At 40.7% G+C, this 22,130-nt stretch overlaps 1 protein-coding gene across 2 annotated transcripts in view; it reads right to left on the reverse strand.

Annotated features, from left to right (window-relative positions):
• Positions 1–22,130, reverse strand: part of CYTH4 (cytohesin 4) — a 53,794-nt gene that overhangs the window by 15,169 nt on the left and 16,495 nt on the right. The window contains exons 2-8 of one of the 2 annotated variants that reach the window (XM_070754818.1): positions 19,179–19,246; positions 18,242–18,306; positions 15,014–15,080; positions 10,337–10,455; positions 10,129–10,209; positions 8,120–8,232; positions 7,041–7,189 (exon numbers count right to left, since the gene is read on the reverse strand). In XM_070754818.1, the coding sequence (XP_070610919.1) occupies positions 7,041–7,189; positions 8,120–8,232; positions 10,129–10,209; positions 10,337–10,455; positions 15,014–15,080; positions 18,242–18,306; positions 19,179–19,246 (662 nt within the window). Of the gene's footprint in view, positions 1–7,040; positions 7,190–8,119; positions 8,233–10,128; positions 10,210–10,336; positions 10,456–15,013; positions 15,081–18,241; positions 18,307–19,178; positions 19,247–22,130 lie in introns of those variants that run through there. The other variant, XM_070754819.1, reaches the window with a different exon arrangement.

Consider the following 22,130-nt stretch of genomic DNA (forward strand, 5'->3'; position numbering starts at 1 on the left):
GGGAGAACCTCTAGCTAAGATTCTGTGCAGTTTGGAGAACCCCAAAATCCCACTCCCAACTGGCTCCTCCCCTCCTAGGAGTCCCCATATGGCCTGTATAGATGTAGGTAAACGGTGCACATGGAGGCTCCACAGTGATGGGCTACCAAAATTTCTACTACTACACCGTGGTTGTGGCCTATGCTTTTTGTTTCAACATCTTTCAGTGTAAATTGGGTGCTCTGCGGTGGAGCTCCAAATTTTGCTACCGGAACTACGTTCCTGACCGTTCCCATCCCATCACTGAGGCTCAGGTAGGGCAAGAAACAAGTCCACTGGAAGTTTGGGAAGGCTGGAAATGGGCCCATCTCTAGCTTCCAGAGGGCCTCCGTCGCCTGGGGTGTTCGTTTTCTCCTTCCCTGAGGTTCTAGGAAAGCCTCCAGAATCCAGGGAGGGCAAACTCCCCCCCACATAGGGCAGGAGGGTGACTAGGCCACGCCCATCATCAATGATGGGCTACGATCCGGAATGCCAAATCGGGCTTGCCTCCACAACTCTGGAGGCCTTGCAAGCCCTGTTCCCTGTAAGCTGCGCGCACGTACACGCGCGTGCCTCAAAATACACCCCCCCCCACTCACCCTTTTCCAACAGCGCGCAAGGAGCCAGGCATTGGAGTTGGGGGCGATGAAAGTGCGGAGGGGCCCTGCGCGCTCCCCATCCTTCTGCCAGCCCGCAGGGGGGCGGGGGTGGGGAGGCACCGGCAGTAGACATGGGTGGAAGGAAAAGGAGCTGCCTTGCATCCCTGGCCTCTCGCCACTGCCCCCTGCCCGCCCGATCCACCCCCTCTCCAGCTTTCTCCACCTCCCACCTTGGGGCACGACTTCTTCCGTGGTGGGATTATCTATCTATCTATCTATCTATCTATCTATCTATCTATCTATCTATCTATCTATCTATCTATTTATACTTCTATGCCTCCCAGGCCCAAAGGGACTGCTGCTCAGGCCCAAAACTGCTCAGGTGGCTGCATTTTGGACGATCTGAAGTTTCTGAATACTCTTCAAAGGTAGCCCCATGGGCCCATTTCCCATTTCCAGAGGACCTTCAGAGCCTGGGGTGGCTGTTTTCGTCCTATCTGAAGCTCAAGGAAAACCTCCGGAGTCTGGGGAGGCAAAAAACGCCTGCCCCTCCCATGGAGCAGGAGGCTGACTAGGCCACACTCATCATGGCCACGCCCACTCAATAACTGGGCAGAGAATCCTGTGCTAAAATTTTTGAAGCCCACCCCTGCTCCAAACCAATCTGAGCCTCTAAATAGTATATGTAATATAGTTGTGTTATTAGGAGTACACATATAGTTTTGATGGAATCACCAGATATCTAGCATTACCACTGATACTGTGACATCTAAACAAACATCTTCATCCATCAAAATGAGTTAGATATATGTTTATTTTCTTTTTTTAAAAAAAATGAAGGAAATTAGCTAAACCGCTTCATTCTCTCAGTTCTCTCTTTACGTATGTGAGTGTGTATCACTTCCTGCAATGAAACAATGTTTTCCTGCCATTCCTCTCAATCTAATTTGAAACTACAATCATAAAGCTTATGCTGTGAGTCATACGTAAGCTCCACCAACATAGCCCTAATAAGTAAGTTGAAACAAATGGATGGAAAGTGAAAGAAAAGAGCATTTCATCACTACTGAAATTAATTCATTCAATCCTCAAGAGCTAATTTGGTGTAGTGGTTAGGGTATCAGAAGTCAGGAGATTGTGAGTTCTAATCCTGTCTAAGGCACAAAGTTTGGTGATTTGGAGCTAGCCACTTCTCATAAGTCATAGGAAGCACGCAATGGCAAACCACTTCTGAAATCTTGCCTAGGAAACTGCCAAAACTTGTGCACTCAGTCCTCAAGGGGGAAAATGACCCAAAGATAAGCATATACAAATATGCTCAAGAAGTGTATTTTCATTTTACAGCATTTTCTTAAAATTTAGGAGAACCACAAGTTGTGCGTATGTGCATACAACTTATTGCTAGGTTTCCGGAGATTTTAAAAGTGATTTCTCATCCAATGAAGTAATAAAATTGGACTACTGGGATATGATGTCATCTATTAGGCAATGTTCCTGCAACTTCCCGAAATTGCTCATTCAGAAAGCTTCGTTTTTACTCACAAAGTCATTTCAGATCCCTATGCAAAGTTGCACAGGGATGTTTCAAGATCATTTTTAAAAACTGATACTGAATTTGTACATTTGCAAACTTTTGCAGAAAATACTTGTAGCTCCAGAATGCAAATCAAACACACTATGAAACCTTATTTAAGAGCCTGAGCATTGGAAGAAGAAAAATGAAAAAGACAATAATGCCCATGTTACACCAACACTCCGCAGTCTGCATTGCTTGCCGATCAGTTTCCGGTCACAATTCAAAGTGTTGGTTATGACCTATAAAGCCCTTCATGGCATTGGACCAGAATACCTCCGGGACCGCCTTCTGCCGCACGAATCCCAGTGACCAGTTAGGTCCCACAGAGTTGGCCTTCTCTGGGTCCTGTTGACTAAACAATGTCATTTGGCAGGACCCAGGGGAAGAGCCTTCTCTGTGGTGGCCCCGACCCTCTGGAACCAGCTCTCCCCGGAGATTAGAATTGCCCCCACCCTCCTTGCCTTTCATAAACTCCTTAAAACTCACCTCTGCCATCAGGCATGGGGGAATTGAGACATCTCCCCCGGGCCTATACAGTTTATGCATGGTATGTTTTTGTGTATGTTTGCATTTAATAATGGGTTTTTAGTGTTTTTTTAATTATTAGATTTGTTGTACATTGTTTTATTGTTGCTGTGAGCCACCCCGAGTCTACAGAGAGGGGCGGCATACAAATATAATAGAAACATAGAAACATAGAAGACTGACGGCAGAAAATGACCTCATGGTCCATCTAGTCTGCCCTTATACTATTTCCTGTATTTTATCTTACAATGGATATACAGTGGTCCCCCGATTATTGCGAGGGTTCCGTTCCAGGACCCCTCGCAATGATCGGTTTTTCGCGAAGTAGCGCTGCGGAAGTAAAAACACGCAGATGGTGTTTTTACTTCCGCCGCAGCAGCGAGGAGCTGAAGATTGGGGTTTCCCCGCTGCCCACGCAAACTCCTCGCTGCTGCCGCGCCCGCCGCTTGTCTTGTCCGCCCGCCGCTTGTCCGCCGCCTGCCTGCCCGCGCGCCCGCCGCTCGCCCGCCCTTCGCCCGCCCACGCCGTTCGCTCGTGCCACTTCCCAGCTGAGTCCTGAAGCCAGAAGGCAAAGGCGAACTTCCGCGTTTGGCTTCGGGACTCAGCTGGGAAGCGGCGCTGGGGTTTCCCCACCGCCCACGCAAACTCCTCGCTGCCGCTCGCCCGCCCTTCGCCCGCCCACGCCGTTCGCTCACGCCGCTTCCCAGCTGAGTCCTGAAGCGAACTTCCGCGTTTGGCTTCAGGACTCAGCTGGGAAGCGGCGCTGGGGTTTCCCTGCCGCCCACGCAAACTCCTCGCTGATGCCCGCCGCTCGCCCTCCCGCCAGCAAGAGGGGGAAGACCCAGGGAAGCTGCCCAGCAGCTGATCTGCCCGGCGCCATCTACGCATGCGTGGCCATAGAAAAAAGGGTGCGCATGCGGAGTTGGTGTTTTTACTTCCGGGTTGAAAAATCGCCATATAGCCGTTTCGCAATGATCGGGATCGCAATACCCGGGGGATCACTGTATGTTTATCCCAGGCATGTTTAAATTCAGTTACTGTGGATTTACCAACCACGTCTGCTGGAAGTTTGTTCCAAGGATCTACTACTCTTTCAGTGAAATAATATTTTCTCACGTTGCTTTTGATCTTCCCCCCAACTAACTTCAGATTGTGTCCCCTTGTTCTTGTGTTCACTTTCCTATTAAAAACACTTCCCTCCTGAACCTTATTTAACCCTTTAACATATTTAAATGTTTCAATCATGTCCCCCCTTTTCCTTCTGTCCTCCAGACTATACAGATTGAGTTCATTAAGTCTTTCCAGATACGTTTTATGCTTAAGACCTTCCACCATTCTTGTAGCCCATCTTTGGACCCGTTCAATTTTGTCAATATCTTTTTGTAGGTGAGGTCTCCAGAATTGAACACAGTATTCCAAATGTGGTCTCACCAGCGCTCTATATAAGGGGATCACAATCTCCCTCTTCCTGCTTGTTATACCTCTAGCTATGCAGCCAAGCATCCTACTTGCTTTTCCTACCGCCCGACCCCACTGCTCACCCATTTTGAGACTGTCAGAAATAACTATCCCTAAATCCTTCTCTTCTGAAGTTTTTGCTAACACAGAACTGCCAATGCAATACTCAGATTGAGGATTCCTTTTCCCCAAGTGCATTATTTTACATTTGGAATAATAATAATAATAATAATAATAATAATAATAATAATAATAATAATAATAATTCCAATATTTGCCCACATCCAGTAGAAAAGTGAAAGGTCGTATATAAATGCAGATATAATTGTGATAATCAAGAGTTCCCATTAGTGATGGGCATGTTCATTTATGGCTATCAAGTATGATTCTGTTTGTCTTTCATACACTTGATCAATGTACCACAAAATAATTGGAATATCCTTCCCTAGTTTTAGGGCTTGTAGAAGCAATACAAACAGTACCACAAACTATCAATCCTAGTGATTACTTAGACACATCCATGATGTCATCTTCTTAGCAACATTTCAGAAGTGGTTTGACATTGATTTTTCCCTGCTGTTCTGTTCGAAAAAAGTTCCTAGTGATATGTTCGGGTCACATACGACCCGGACCGAAAACACTTCATTTGAAGTGCTTATGTTTGGTCAATTTGAAAACTTTTTTCACTTGGAAAGTAGTCTGAACATTTCTGCACACAATGATATGAAAATTGAAATGAAAAAATTAATCCTTATTGGTTTATTTTGCACATAAATGTGCCGCCCCCCCCGTTTTTGTGATTTTTTTTCAATTTATGGATAGTTTTGCTTGCAAAATGCATTCTATTTTACTAAAGTTGGTGTGGGATTGGTAGCTTGAACATTACTGCACACAATGATATGAAAATTGAACTGAAAAAATTAATCCTTATTGGTTTATTTTGCACATAAATGTGCCTCCCCCCCGTTTTTGTGAAATAGTCTTTACTTTATGGATAGTTTTGCTAGCAGAATGCATTCTATTTTGCTAAAGTTGGTGTGGGATTTGTAGCTTGAACATTTCTGAACATAATGATATGAAAATTGAACTGGAAAAATTGATGCATATTGGTTTATTTTGCATATAAATTTATTTCAATTTATATAAAAATTATGCTGTTAATTTCAAACTTACATACTTTTTTTTAGTAAAATGGATTTCTTTCATAAAATTAGTTATCTGGCTACAATGTGGTTGATTTTCAAAAGGATATTCCAAATATTTATAGACAAATATGTATAAACAGTGACAATAATGGCACACAGCAAGGCCGGGGGGTGTGGCCCTTTTGTGGCAAAAATAAACCAATAAGAACCATTTTTTTCAGTTCATTTATATTTTTCTCATGTTCAGAAATGTTCAATTTAGTATATCAAACCTTTTGGGGGAAAATTCCTTAGGGATTTGTAGCCTTAAAAAAAATAAATTGACACGAAATTCAGAAAGGATGGGGGGAGGGGCTTTTTGATCAAAATAAAAATATAAGTCTCAATTTTTCCAGTTCAATTTTCATATCATTATGTTCATAAATGTTCAAACTAGTTTTCCAGTTGAAAAAGTTTTCAAAAAGATTAAATTCAAGTACCTAAAAAAAATATTTTTGGTCCTGTCATATACGAACAGAAACAGATTTGAAGTTATGATTTTTTTTTGCCCAGAAAACAATTAGCCACCACCCCAAAAATATTTTTTGATGACCAGCATTGTTAAATTGAGTAAATGAATGCCTAAGATTTTAAAGAATATTTCGGATTTGGAGCATAAAAAAATAAAAAGTGAAAATGATTGCAAGCAGCCGAGGGGGGGGGGGAGGCCTTATTTCTGATGTTAAAAAACCAGTAAGAATCATTTTTTTCAGTTCCTTTATATTTTTCTTATATTCAGAAATGTTCAAGCTACCAATCCCACACCAACTCCAGTAAAATAGAATGGATTTTGCAAGCAAAACTATCCATAAATTGAAAAAAAATCACAAAAACGGGGGGGGCGGCACATTTATGTGCAAAATAAACCAATAAGGATTAATTTTTTCATTTCAATTTTCATATCATTGTGTGCAGAAATGTTCAGACTACTTTCCAAGTGAAAAAAGTTTTCAAATTGACCAAACATAAGCACTTCAAATGAAGTGTTTTCGGTCCGGGTCGTATGTGACCCGAACATAACATTAGGAACTTTTTTTGCTCAGCAAAAACTAAGCCCCCCACCCCCCCAAAAAAATTCTCATAGAGAGAACCCCTGAAATGATGAAAAGTCATGAAATTTCAAGTTTCAGATATGCAGGGAAAATTTTTTACAGGGACTCAAACTTGGCTTCGGGTCGCATACGACCCGAACAGAACAGCAGGGTTTCCTTATCTAGCTTATCGCCTTGTACTTTCTTAAGGTTCCATCCAAATCTAACCAAGTTTGAAAAAAAAACCCTAAGATCATCTACTTTACTTGGAAGATGTGAGGATTTTCTTTTGTGTCTCATCTCACATACTCCCTTTGTTTGTTAGGATTTAATGTAATTAAAATATGCCAACCTGGTCTACAAATGGTGAATACAAAACAATCAATCTAGTTCTTTGGGGTACTTGACAATAAATTAGTGCATCTGCTTTAGACCTATGACACTGTATGCCTAATACACTGACAGTAATTTGTTTTTTCTTAGCAAACAATGCTATTTATAGATACAATTAAGCAAGTTCTCCTATCACTCCATGAATATGCTGGAGATAACTGCATTTCTGAAGTTCACGCAACCATCAAAACCACCAGAAATCTGTTAGAAAAGGTGAGTTCGTATCAGTAAATTTTAGTTTATTTTTTAACCTTACCTTTAGAAGCACTTCTTGAAGATCTGCTCCATTATTGATGCCTCTGTTCATGGACATGAACCGCTCAAATGGGGGCTTATCTTTGACATTTGGATTGTGGAGGCTGGTATTCAGCATGATGACTGAGAATGAAAGGATATAGCAGGCATCTGACAAAGGAAAATATAGAGTTAATAGCTAACATTAGTGGGTTTTGATAGAGAAAGGGAGACAGACAGAGAGACAGAGAGACAGACAGACAGACAGACAGATATCAGTTTAATTATCAGGATGATACCTAATGAGGCCCTTTAGAGCCAGGGACTTACTTCAGCTCAACCCATTTTCTCCAAAACAATGGCTACATGTTTTTGTGACAGCCTCATTTTGTACACACATTAAGATTTTATTTCTGGGTCAGTGCAATAAAAATATTTGGACTACTATACTACAAAGACAGTCACAAAGTTTATTTATTTATTTATTCGATTTTTATGCCGCCCTTCTCCTTAGACTCAGGGAAGCTTACAACACGTTAGCAATAGCACTTTTTAAAACAGAGCCAGCATATTGCCTCCACAATCTGGGTCCTCATTTTACCCACTTCGGAAGGATGGAAGGCTGAGTCAACCTTGAGCTGGTGATGAACTGCTGATCTACAGATCTACAGTCAGCTTCAGTGGCCTGCAGTACAGCACTCTACCTGCTGTGCCACCCCGGCTCCTACCTTCCCACAGAAGTGGTATCTATTCATCTACTCACATTTACATGATTTTGAAGTGCTACGGTAGGTTGCCGAAGCTGAGGCAAGTGATGAGAGCTCAGTCTATTCTACAGTGGTAGGACTCGAACCATTGGAATATAGACATTTTCCCAGCATCTTTTCAGCCACTGAGCCACTCAATGAAATGAAAGGCAGTGCAGAACATATACGTTAATTGAAGCAGCTAGATCTTGGGCTTGAAAGTTAGTAGATAATACAGAAATGTTACACACACATTGATTTGATGCACAGATTGAAATCTGACAGGCGTCTCTATCCATGCTGTTAGGACTAGTGTTTTAGGATCCTAAGTAAATATCTCCATTCATCCATTCACCTGTTGACTGGAAAATGCCTGGGTTACACTGACAATACCAATTGGCAAAAGCTTCCATCATGCGGTCAATCTTCTGGGCTTCTCCAGGCAAACGGAAGCTCCACAGAAACTGCCTGTAAAAGGAAACCATGTCTTCAGAAACTTAGGTCAGAAAATGGTAAACCTTTTCCTGTCGTAGAAAATAGAGTTGTGTATAGCTTCTACCCTTAAGATGTCCCAGACGTTACTGAAAGCATGGTTAGTCTGTCAGACCTTGGTAGAGGTCAGTTGTTGGGCCCCTTTTTAATTAACCCAGTTTTGATTTTCTCTTTTATATGCATTATTTCCTGTTAGCACAGGGTACATGATTGTTAGGGATTGCCATTGTAAACTGCATATTGTAAACTGTACCAAACTTGTACTTAAAGAGTTAATGTGCACTTAAAGGGTTAACTTGTACTTGAAGAGTTAATATTCAAGGCTGTTTCGTCACTTCCTCATTGAATTTATAAAAGCTCATTATTTTGCTCGGTCATTTCCTTTACTTTACTTTTGCCTGAGACGGGGGAGTTGTGCTTGTATTAGCTTTATGCTTTATTAGCTTCGTGCTTGATCTATATTGTATTTTAGCTTCGTGCTCGTTATCTATATTGTGTTTTGCTTTGTGCTAATCTTGTAATTGCTCAGTGCATATTATTCTGTATTTGCTACGTGCTTATTCTGGATTGTTTATGTTTTGTTTATATGTAAATAATACTTATTTAACTAAGTCTGTGTCTTGGCTTTATCACACATCCACGCTCTGTTAAAATTCTCTGCTTGGTATTGTCGAAGGTTTCATAGCCTAGCTAACCGAGACAAGCCAACAATATACGCTGCCCAGAATCACTGAGTTAGGTGGTCTTAAAATTAGAATTAATAATTAAATTAACAATTCTATTTCAGGTAATGTTTTTTATCTGATGATTTATTAACTGCACAGATCTTTTGACTTAATTTGAGATGAGGAGGACAATCTTTTTGCAACAAACTGAAGCTCGGGTTATAATTGCGCCTTCACACATGTGACCTACGATTTTCTTCATATAAAGCAGCTATGTTCATCTAGGATGCATAACCAGTTCAGATGAGTCCAGATTCTTGAAGCTACATTTTCACACTATACTCAAAATTGGGTTAGTTTTTGTGGCTTAGTTACTTGTTTTGTAAACTTGAGCCATTTGGATAGCTTCTGGTTCAAGTTATGATACAAGCTGGTTCAAGTTATAAGATAAGATATAAGATAATAAGATAGGTTTGCTGTGGCCTAGAGGTAGAGCTCTTGCCTCGCAAGCAGGAGGTTGTAAGTTCAATCCTGGGTAGAGGCAGATATAGGGTCTCCTGCTTGGATAAGAGGGTCTGTTTAAAGGTCGGCTTGATTCAAGCTGGTTCAAGTTATGATTAGTGATGGGCGAACCAAACCCGCACAATTCAGGTCCATACTGAATTTTGCAGTGCTTGGTATGCCGAACACAAACCCGAATTTTTTTCAAACTTTGGGCAAAGTTCAGGGTCGTGTTCAGCGTTCGGAGCTTTGATGTCACCGGCAGGTTGCTAAGGACGCCAAGGTGATCACTTCCTGGATTCCATGGAATCCAGGAAGTGATCACCTTGCAGTCCTTAGCAACCTGCCAGTGACGTCAAAGCTCCGCCCCCAGAATCTCTTGGTGGGAGGATTCCCCATTCAGGTTCGGGTTCGGTTTGGGTTCAGCCGAATTTTGTGTAAAGTTCGTCCAAACTTGCCGAACTCGAACACCGTTGGGTTCGCCCATCACTAGTTATGATACAAGCTTCCAGATAAGTGGTTGTCCAGACTCTTCTGAAAAGCCTCCAGTGATGGAGCACCAATAACTTCTGAAAGCAAACTATCCCACTGATTAATTGTTCTCAGTGTTGGAAAATTTATCCTTAGTTCTAGACTGCTTCTCTCCTTGATGTAGTTTAGCACCTAACCTCAATCTTTAAGTTACTTTTCATGGTTTGGAACTTACCGTAGTGCTTGCACAAGATTGAGATTGGCAAACTGGTGACATTCTACAAAAGCCTGCAGAACCTGGAGATTCAGTGGATCCCTACCAAGAGAACAATACCAAGATGAGAGACATGGATTTTGTCCCCACCCTGCAAGCATATTTTGCCTTGTGGCATGAAGGTCAGAAGTGAAACATAGATATGTTTATTCACTGACGGTGCACTTACCTTTGTCCCAGGTAATCTCCTATGGCTGTTTTATTGAGTCCTTCCCCTTGGTAAAGAAATTTAGCAACTTCTTCTGCATTCAAGGAGAGTACCTTGTGCTCAACCAGATATTGAATACCCTGTTGGGTAAAACAGAGGATCCCTATGAGTTAAACTATGAATGAAATTTTTTTCCCCAAGAAATGAACAAGAACGTATGAAATAAGGGACTATGAACAATCAGTGATGGCTAGTGTTTTATATGAGCCACTTAGCTTAACTAGTACTAGTTAAATAGTACCAGTTCCTGTTCTGATCACCAGATACAAAACAGATATTGAGGCTCTAGAAAGAATGCAAAGAAGAGCAATGAAGATGATAAGTGCCTATCAAAGAGAAATTAGGAATGTCGTGATAGTTGTCTTCCAGTACTGAAGGGCTATCACAGAGAAGAATGGTTAGGGTTCTAAAAGTAGTGGATGTTCCATCAATGGAAGTTTTCAAGAAAAGATTGGACAACAATTTGCCTGGACCAATAGAAGGTCTCGTAATCAAACAGGAGGATGGACTAAAATATTTTATTTATTATTTATTTATTAATCAGATTTGTATGCCGTCCCTCTCCATAGACTCGGGGCGGCTAAAAACAATAATAATACAATGTAAACAAATCTAATATTTAAGTTAATTTTTTTAAAAAACCCAATTTAAGAAACCAATCATACGTACTGACATACCATGCATAAATTTTATAAGCCTAAGGGGAAGGGAAAATTTCAATTCCCCCATGCCTGACGACAGAGGTGGGTTTTAAGGAGCTTACGAAAGGCAAGGAGTGTGGGGGCAACTCTGATATCTGGGGGGAGTTGGTTCCAAAGGGTCGGGGCCGCCACAAGGAAGGCTCTTCCCCTGGGTCCCGCCAAACGACATTGTTTAGTTGACGGGACCCGGAGAAGGCCAACTCTGTGAGACCTAACTGGTCGCTGGGATTCGTGCAGCAGAAGGCGGTCCCGCAGATATTCTGGTCCGATGCCATGAAGGTCTTTAAAGGTCATAACCAACCAGTCCCTTCCAAATCTGTTATTCTATGTTCTTGAATTTGTTTTAAGCCATGAATTATACATTATCTCAAGTCTCAGAAATATTCAGTTGCCTAAAGAAAGAGATAATAGGTAATATTTTTTTATCTATGTATTTTAAGATTTCCAACAGGTTTTTTTTCCTCAAAATTCTGCCACAGGGGTGAAATCCAGCAGGTTCTGACTGATTCTGGAAAACTGGTAGCGGAAGGTTGGAGTAGTTTGAGTAGTATAACTGCCAAATGCCACCTCTGGCTGTCCCCAGAGAGGGGTTGGAATGGAGATTTTGCAATATCCTTCCTTCAGGAATGGGGAGGAAATGGGGATTTTGCAGTATCCTTCCCTGAAGTGAGGTGGGAATGGAGATTTTATAATATCCTTCCCTGGGAGTGGGATGGGAATAGAGATTTTTGCAGTATCCTTCCCCTGATATGCCCATCAAGCCACACCACACCCACTAAGCCATGCCCACAGAATCGGTAGTTGAAAAAAATGGATTTCACCACTGGGTTGGGCCATATGTTCCTAGTAAGGAAGGTATAGATGGATTCTGGAGCTCTACTTTAGGCCCTGTAATTGTGTTTGGAAATCAGGAAATCAGAATTGAGATTTCCTAAGACAGTGATGGCCAATCTTTTTTCCCTCGAGTGCCGAAAGAGTGTGAGTGTATGGTATTGCACATGCTTGAGTGCCCACATTGATAATTCAATGCTCGTGAGGAAGAAAACAGCTTCCCCCACCCGCTGGAGGCCCTCTGGAAGCCAGTAGCGGCCTGTTTCCCAACTTGTGGTGGGCCCAGTAGGCTCCCTCCCCAAGCTCCAATGGCTTCCTTGGAGTCCAGGGAGGATAAAAACGCCGTCCCCCACCCCCCGAGGCTCCCTGGAAGCCAAAAATGCCCTCCCAGAGCCTCTGTGTGAGCCAAAAATCAGCTGGCTGGCACACACATGCACATTGGAGTTGAGCTAAGGCAACAGTTCGTGTGCCAGCATATATGGCTCTGCGTGCCACCTGTGGCACCCATGCCATAGGTTCGCCATCACTGTCCTAAGAGATTTCTCTGTGATGACATCACAACCATTTAAGTGAAGATATTTTGTTCCACCAGTTCCTTATTTTATTTTCCAATGTGTTCAACTGTCTTCAACTTGCAGCTGTGTTTACAATAGCACTCCTCAATGTGAAATTAAGTGAGAAATGGTTCTCAGTGTCAATGTTTTACACATACATTCTTATTTGAAGAAGAGGGATTTTAAATAGGGCTGAATGAACTTTCTAGTTGAACTAGTCTTGTATTCGTAGATTCTTTATTTCTTTGATCACAAATAATAATGCAACTAATAAAGGGAGCTTAAGTCACAATGGATATCAATTATCCTATCAAATTGTCTGAGTATTTTTCTAAAAGGCCTTGTTCATATTCAGCACATCTTTACCCCATTGTAGTAATGTAGGCAGCTGCTTTTCTACTAAGATTCTAACTACCATTTAATGATTGAATGGTCACTCTTGACTGTAGTGTTGTTAGTAAAAGGAAGTAATTACACTGAAAGAAAGAAATAGTTCTGTGCGAAGTGCAATTCACAATGGGTTACAGTTAGTGGAATGCACAGAGATAATTACATCTACAAAATAAAGATAAGGATAAAGACAACTTCAGTTCCAACTTTGGGTAGGCAAGTACCTGGTTGTGACAAATACAAAGAGGTACAACAAGCAGGAAGAGGGAGATTATGATCCCGCTATATAGAGCGCTGGTGAGACCACATTTGGAATACTGTGTTCAGTTCTGGAGACCTCACCTACAAAAAGATATTGACAAAATTGAACGGGTCCAAAGACGGGCTACAAGAATGGTGGAAGGTCTTAAGCATAAAACGTATCAGGAAAGACTTAATGAACTCAATCTGTATAGTCTGGAGGACAGAAGGAAAAGGGGGGACATGATCGAAACATTTAAATATATTAAAGGGTTAAATAAGGTCCAGGAGGGAAGCGTTTTTAATAGGAAAGTGAACACAAGGACAAGGGGACACAATCTGAAGTTAGTTGGGGGAAAGATCAAAAGTAACATGAGAAAATATTATTTTACTGAAAGAGTAGTAGATGCTTGGAACAAACTTTCAGCAGACATGGTAGATAAATCCACAGTAACTGAATTTAAACATGCCTGGGATAAACATATATCCATCCTAAGATAAAATACAGAAAATAGCATAAGGGCAGACTAGATGGACCATGAGGTCTTTTTCTGCCGTCATACTTCTATGTTTCTATGTTTCTATATGGTGAAACCCAAACATGAGCAGGTACAAGAGCTCCAAGTTGAAATTAGCTGTGGTTAACATAGCTATTCTTTACTATTTTTGATTTTCCTTTTCAAATATAAGCTGTCAATTCCAAAGAAGAGAAAGACAATTGGAAAAAATACCAGTGTGCTCGTCATTCGCTTGTTTGTTTTAAGGAAGCAGAGGTCAGGAAGGGCAGAATATTTTGTGTATGGGTAGGATTTTTCATCAGAAAGAGGACCTGGGTTTCTTTCTAATCATTCATTAGAAAGAGGATCTCGATTTTTCAGAGGTGGACTTCCATCATATGGCTTATTTCATTTCTTATAATTTCATAGTGGTCTCATTACTTGGCTTTCAAAACTTTCATTCAGATTTTCTCATCCCTTCCATTTTTTTCCCCATGTAGTATATTGCCCATAAATGTCCATGGAAATTCTCAGTCATCCAGGCCATGGTTGTCCCAAAGCAGTAATAGTGAACCTTTTTTCCCTCGGGTGCCGAAAGAGGATGGGTGCACACTATCGTGCATGCACAAGTGTCCACACTCATAATTCAATGCCTGGGGAGGGCGAAAACAGTTTTCCCCACTCCTAAGAGGCCCACTGGAGGCTGGAAATGGCCTGTTTCCCAACTTCTAGTGGGTCCAGTAGGCTCATGTTTTACTCTCCCCATGCTCCAATGGCTTCCCTGGAGCCAGTGGAGGCTAAAAGCACTCTCCCCATCCCCTCAGAGCTCTCTGGAAGACAAAAACACCCTCCCAGAGCCTCTGTGCAAGCCAAAAATCAGCTGGCTGGCACACACATGTACTTGGAGCTGAGCTAGGGCTTCCTTCCTTCCTGAGTCCTGTTGGATTGGGCAGCATATAAGTCAAATAATTAGATAGATAGATAGATAGATAGATAGATAGATAGATAGATAGATAGATAGATAGATAGATAGATAGATAGATAGATAGATAGATGATAGATAGATGATAGATAGATAGATAGATAGATAGATAGATAGATAGATAGATAGATAAACAAACTCAGTGGCAGTTATGCCATTAAATGGCAGAGAGAGATACTACCCTCTCCCTCTTAACCATCCAGCTGCTATTTGAGCTAGTTCTTAAGATGCACATTGGCTTTGAGACATGGTAGGCACAAAATGAATTCCTTCCTTCCTTCCTTCCTTCCTTCCTTCCTTCCTTCCTTCCTTCCTTCCTTCCTTCCTTCCTGATTGACTGACTGACTGACTTATTGACTGACTGACTGATCGACTGACTGAAATTAGCTGATTGAAACATGAAAGCTGAGATTGTCAAGATTTAAATTAAATCTTGTTCCTACCTTAACAGGATCCATATTAAATTTCTTCCGTCCAATGCTCATGTTCTTATCCCTTTGAATAAGTTTGCTGCCAATATAAAGATAGGATGAGATCACAGAGAAAACCAAAGGAAAGCCAGAAATATGTCCTAAACTTTCCCCATTGAATGCGTTCAAGTTCAGTTTATACAACAGATTTACTTGTGGGTACATTAAATCTCAATCACTTACTTATTTTATATCAGACAAAATATAGGTACAACTTAAACATCGCTAATTTATGAAATAAAAGGAACGGTATGAAGTAAGGTATAGCTCTGTGCCCATATTAGTTAATTAATTATAAGTAATATTATAAGCAATAAAACCCAAGCCAGTTTGGTCTAGTGGTTAAGGTAGAAAGCCAGAGATTTTGAGTTCTAGTCCCACCTTAGCCGTGAAAATCAGCTGGGAGATCTTGGGCAGTTACTCTCTCTCAGCCCAACTCACCTCACAGGGTTGTTGTTTGGGAGGAAAATCGAAGGACGAAGTTATGTTGGATATTAAGTGTTGTACCACATGCACCAAGACAAATTCCTTGTGTGTCCAATCACACTTGGCCAATAAAATTCTATTCTATTCTGTTCTGTTCTGTTCTGTTCTGTTCTGTTCTGTTCTATTCTATTCTATTCTATTCTATTCTATATGTTTGCTGCCTTGAGTTATTTATAAAAAATAAAGCTGATATATAAATAAATATTTATATTCCATTATATACTACTAACTACTGTATTATAAATAAGATAATATCTCAGGGACCGCCTTCTGCTGCACGAATCCCAGTGACCAGTTAGGTCCCACAGAGTGGGTCTTCTCCGGGTCCCGTCAACTCAACAATGCCGCTTGGCGGGACCCAGGGGAAGAGCCTTCTCTGTGGCGGCCCCGGCCCTCTGGAACCAACTCCCCCCAGAGATTAGAATTGCCCCCACCCTCCTTGCCTTTTGTAAGCTACTTAAAACCCACCTCTGCCGCCAGGCATGGTGGAATTGAGATACCCTTTCCCCCTAGGCCTTTACAATTTTATGCATGGTATGTCTGTATGTATGTTTGGTTTTTTATTATAATGGGTTTTAATTGTTTTTAGTATTGGATTATTGTTATACGCTGTTTTATTATTGCTGTTAGCTGCTCCGAGTGTCCGGAAAGGGGCAGCATACAAATCCAATAAACAAACAAACAAAAAAGACATATACTACTCATTCTCTCTATAATCTTATGTTTCAAATCAAAGTTTCTATTACATATATTGTTTAAAAGATTTCTTTAAGCACTTGTTTGGCTAAGTATTTTTTGCAATATCGGCTTAGTAATGTTTTCAAGGAAACTGGGAAATGCTGTATGATTGATATGATTATATGCTGAGTTGATGCATAAAAGTGTTCATAAAGATATGCCTATCCTAACCAAATAAGCAAACCAAAATTGCAATTTAAATTTAGAATTTAAAGAAGAAACGTTTTTGGCGAGAGTGACTTGAAAAACCCTCACATAGATTGCTTGTGTTCCTTGTGCATATAAAATCCAGCTGTTTTTATTGGATCAGTTTCTAATCTTCCCATGGAGCTCTCCCAGGTCCTGAATACCTGATACAGGCAGCCTATAACTAGGATTTGTTTTTTTAAAAAAATTCAAATTGTAGGCAGAGTTAAATGATAGAATGGCAGTTCTCATTTCAGACTAACAGATTAATCAGATGTTAGGATGCAAAGCAGGCCGTATGACTCTGAGTACTCTTGAGTCTGACTGCTGCTCCTTTTCCCTTGGCATATTTTGTTTAAAGTGGCTAATTCAGTGTTTTCCAAACCTTGGCAACTTTTAAAATATATGGACTTCAACTCTCAGATCCTCCAATCAGCATTCCAGATCATGGTTAAATTCAATTCTTCACCAATTTAACTAACATAGTTAAGGCTGTTAGCTGCAACAGGAAATATCCTTTTTGTATAAATTATTCACTGTATCTTTTGTATTTATGAGTAGCACAAGGGGGAAAACCCCTTCTTCTTTTATATCCAAAGAGAACTTCTATGTGGAACTTCCAGCATTTCCTAGTTTTGTGATATATATATATGAAGGCAAATAAGCCTGAAATAGATCTATAGTAGTCGCCCTTCCTTTTCATTATCAGCAAAAATATGTTACATCTATAGACTATAGTTGTCAGCTATTAAAAAAAGTTTATCTACCTTGGGGCCAAGAGGCAAAAAGGAAGCTGTGATGCTCTTTCTATGTACCAGGATGATTCGACAAAAAAAATCACACATAACCCTTCCCTGGCAGAAGCTGATACAGGAGATGAGCCAGTAACCTAGTGGCTAAGACTCTCTGCCTTACAAGGCAGAGGCCCCAGGTTCAAATCCCTGTAAAAAAGGGTGTGGCTATCTGATGAAGGCAAATAAGCCTGAAATAGATCTATAGCACTCTTCCTTCCTTTCATTATCAGCAAAAATATGGTATGTATGTATGTATGTATGTGTTGTGATTCAGCCTGAGGCTCCTCAGGGACCGGCTGCGTCTCTGCTGGATCCATGCCCAGAGGAGGAGGACAGTGAACAGGAGGGGGAGGACCAGGCAGACGGGGGAGAGGAAAGTCAGGAAGAGGAGGAGGGAGAGCAGCCTGAGAGCCCGGGGGGGTTTCTCCCCAGCTAGTAGCCTGGACTCATTGGATGAAGAAGCACAGGCTATAATTGACATGAGACAGCGACGTGCAGCTCAGAGACGGGACCAATTAGAAAGGTATTTGCATCACTGAATTGGCAACAGCTGGGTTTGGGTGTGGTTCTCCTCAGCAGGGTTTAAAAGGCAGGCCTGCCCTTGCAGCCTTGTGGAGCGTTATCAACTGGAAGTTCTGTGACCCTGCTTCGCTTCTCGGCGTCTCTGATCTTGGCTTGTGGCCTAGAAGTCTGAAAGACTTGGGGGAGGCGTGGGTTTTTGTTATCTCCAGCGTTGTTTTTGACAGCAAGAATCTTGTTTTATTTCATGGCCTTCGTGAAACCTCTGTGAGGTTCCAGCGTGTTCCTGTCTGTAAGAACAGTTTCTGTTACCTGTGTTTGCTTTGAATTATATAAACTGCCTTTGCTTTTTACCAGTGTGTCTGGATTCTCTTTTTGGTTGGTGTTGGCTTCTGGAGGGACCCAGACAGAACAGTATGTATGTATGTATGTATGTATGTATGTATGTATGTATGTATGTATGTGGCTGGCACCTCACCATGATTGTGCTTGCTGGAAATGATCAATCTCCAGAAGTATTTCAGCAATCTCTTGATTTATTTTCTGGAAGCAAGAAAAAAAATGAGAATGAATACGAAAGGAGACAGTGACCGCACTGAATGTTTTCAAAATATTCTGTATAGAAGATTAGGTTTTTAAAAAGACCTGTAATTACATGCCAAGTAAACTTATACTTGCATTTTTCAGTCATTTCACTTAGATACAATACACACATTTATTTTTCCTTAGAATATCTGTCAAGATATATTGTTATTATGTCCGTGATACAGATGAAAAATATATGTAGAAGGATAGAGATCTTCGAGATCAATAAGATCAATAAGTCACAGGCCAAGTAGGGATGGTCATGCAACAAACTTCTACTAATAATGTCAGGAGTCTTTTCCGATAAGCATAGCCATTATCCAAATATGTTGTTCTATCACAAGAAATACTCCTGACTTTATTAGACCTTTTCTACTTCCTATAACTCAGTTAAATCCAGGGTCAAAAATTACCTAGCTGCTTTGTTAATTCAAATCCTTTGCTTTCTTCTCAGCCACCCCCAACCTGGGGTAGTTCAAATGCTCTTGATCTCCAACAATTTGCACTCCACAGTCAATAGGCATGTGGAATAGGATTTTGCAAATTGTAGTCTACCCCATCTAGTTTCCAATTTCATTTTAAATTGTATCTTATTCCAATTTCATTTTAAATTACCGTATATTTTATTCCAATTTCATTTTAAAATTATATTTTATTCCAATTTTATTTTAAATGGTGTTTTATCCAATTCCATTTTAAATTGTTTTTATCAGATTTCAGCAATTATTTATGTCTGGAATTCTGCATTTGGATATGGCCCAAGGGCTAATCAATAGAGTAAATTCAACTCAACTCAACTCATCTAGTTGGTGAACCAAAGTGATTCCTACCTGAATGTCTTCCAGAAAGTCCTTCTGATGCTTCTCAGTCTCCTCAGTGTCATTCAAGTCAGATGAATCTGAAAGAGGGACATTTTTTATTCCCACTATAAAACTCACTGCAGTAATAAGAGTAAGATTTCAAAGGGTATATATGGTTTTTAAAAATCTCACATACAAGTGGATTCTTTCATTCATCTTCATTGAAAAACAGTCAGGTCTAGACTGTCATGAAAGTTTCAGGGGACAAATTTTTAGATTACTCCAGAACAAAACCCATGAGCAAGTAAAATAAAGGGCACACAAGGGAAGAAATTTTCCACCTGGAGTCAATGAATGAGAAGCCAAATGGCAATGAAGTGTTGAAGTTCAAGTGGGAAGTCAGAAGATAAGTTTGGAAAAGAAGAATAACAATACAAGGCCTGAAGTAGATTGATTATGTTGATCTCAGAAACTGAATTTGCCTTAATTATAAACTTTTATAATGAGAGGTTTTTCTGGTTATGCTTCTGTTTCAGCTATTTCTTAGATAAATGACACCATATGGATGATACCGAAAAGTCTTTTTTATGTCTTTTTCATTGTTTGAAAGCAGAAGCTGTGATGCAAATCCATGCAGATGCTGCTATTCCTGAGAATTTAAAGGGAGTTCCAGATTTCCTTGTTTTATTTAAATTTCTGATTAATCTTTCCTATTGTTACCATTTTTTGGAAAGTACCATGATGCCTGCTGAGCCATCTTCTTTGAAGCGATGTCTTCTGAGGAATGAAGTTTATGACCGAGTAGGGGTTTGAATCAAAGGTTTTGAAGTGCTAGTCTGTCCTGATCCACTTAATATTTTTTTTAAAATTAATATTGTGAGAATGACAGACCCATTTCCACAAAGCTGTTCCAAATTTACTTGAATTGAAAACTTAATTTGGGAACTACTGTCATCATATCCTAATAAAGTGAGTGATTAAACATCAGAATAGTTCAAGTAAGAGTATTCATTGTCATGCTCTGTGGAAGTGAAAGCTGGAGAAGCAAGACAGAAAACATATTGATGTTTTTGAGCTCTGGTGTTGGAAAAAAATCCATCACAATATCATTATTATTATTATTATTATTATTATTATTATTATTATTATTATTAATTAGATTTCTATGCCGCCCCTCTCCGTAGACTCGGGGCGGCTCACAACAGTGATAAAAGCAATATACAATGACAAATCTAATATCAAAGTCTAAAATAACAATTTTACATTAAAAAACCTAAAAACCCCATTATATAAAAAGCATACATACAAACATACCATACATAAAACTACATAGGCAAGGGGAGATGTCTCAGTTCCTCCTTGCCTGATGGCAGAGGTGGGTTTTAAGACGTTTACGAAAGAAAAAGGAGGGTGGGGGCAGTCCTAATCTCTGGGAGGAGCTGGTTCCAGAGGGCTGGGGCCGCCACAGAGAAGGCCCCTCCCCTGAGTCCCTCCAACCAACATTGTTTAGTCGACGGGACCCAGAGAAGGCCAACTCTGTGGGACCTAACCAGTCGCTGCCATTCGTGCAGCAGAAGGCGGTCTCGTAGATATTCTGGTCCGGTGCCATGAAGGTCATAACCAACACTTTGAATTGTGACCAGAAACTGATCGGCAACCAATGCAGACTGCAGAGTGTTGGTGTAACATGGGCCCATGATTGCTCTCGCAGCTGCATTCTGCACAATCTGAAGTTTCCAAACACTTTTCAAAGGTAGCCGCATGGACTATGAAAGAATGGATCATTGAACAAATCAATCTAGAGTTCTCACTCAAGGCATTCATTCATTCATTCATTCATTCATTCATTCATTCATTCATTTATTTATTACATTTGCATGCCGCCCCTCTCCATAGACTTATAGTAGCATCAGGGTGAAATTATCCTACTTTGGACTCATTTGCAAATGTCTAGCACCCTAAAGACATCTTTAATCCTGGTAAAGATAGAAGGAAGGAGAAGAGGAGGAGGACCAGCTGCATGATCACCGTTTACAAGTGGCAGTGGGTGCACCCTTACAAGGTCTGAAAGACCTAATTGGGGAAAATTGTCATCAAAAAAACCTATGTGGTTGCTAAGAATCAAAAACCTGATTGCACATAGTCAGTCAATGAATCAGTCAAAATGAGTGGTTGATCCGGAGAAGACCAACTCTGTGGGACCTAACTGGTCACTGGGATTCGGGCGGCAGAAGGTGGTCCCGGAGATATTGTTAACTCTTTTGAGTTAAAAGTGTCCATAGGATATGGACACTTTTAACTCAAAACAGCTGTTTTGAATGGGGGGGGGGACAGAGGAAGAGAACAAATAGATAACCAAGTGGAAATTACAGCAATACATTCAGCAAATGATCAAGTACTTTGTGTTATGAGAATGACTGCCTGTAACTGGGAAAGAAGAAAGCTTGGGGTAGAGGGATCTGTTTTTCTTCCTGCCAGGTGTGTTTATGCAGAGCTTTGGATAAAAAGCAAGCAGTCTTTAGCTTTAGTGGAGACAGTCTACTAAAAGGTGAGGGTCAGTTTGAGCTGGTATCTGCTCCAATTTACTCCACTAAATGACTTTAATCTTCCACAATTTCTTTCAAAGAAAACAAATCCTCTGTGTAAGGTGCTTGGGTCCTATAAAACAGTGTTTCCCAGCCTTGGCAACTTGAAGATATTTGGACTTCAACTCCCAGAATTCCCCAGCCAACAAATGCTGGCTGGGGAATTCTGGGAGTTGAAGTCCAGATATCTTCACGTTGCCAAGGTTGGGAAACACTGCTATAAAACTCACAACATGGAGGACTAATTCCTTAGAGTCATTTCCATGTATATCCTGAAAGCAGTCCAATGTTGGTAACTATATTGTTGAGATACATACATGCATACATAACTATGTTGTTGAGATACATACATGTTGTGGTTAGCTCTGGCCCTGCTCCTGCCCCAAAGACTGTGGAT

Source organism: Erythrolamprus reginae, chromosome 6, assembly GCF_031021105.1.
Source record: "Erythrolamprus reginae isolate rEryReg1 chromosome 6, rEryReg1.hap1, whole genome shotgun sequence".
Classification (NCBI taxonomy): domain Eukaryota; kingdom Metazoa; phylum Chordata; class Lepidosauria; order Squamata; family Dipsadidae; genus Erythrolamprus; species Erythrolamprus reginae.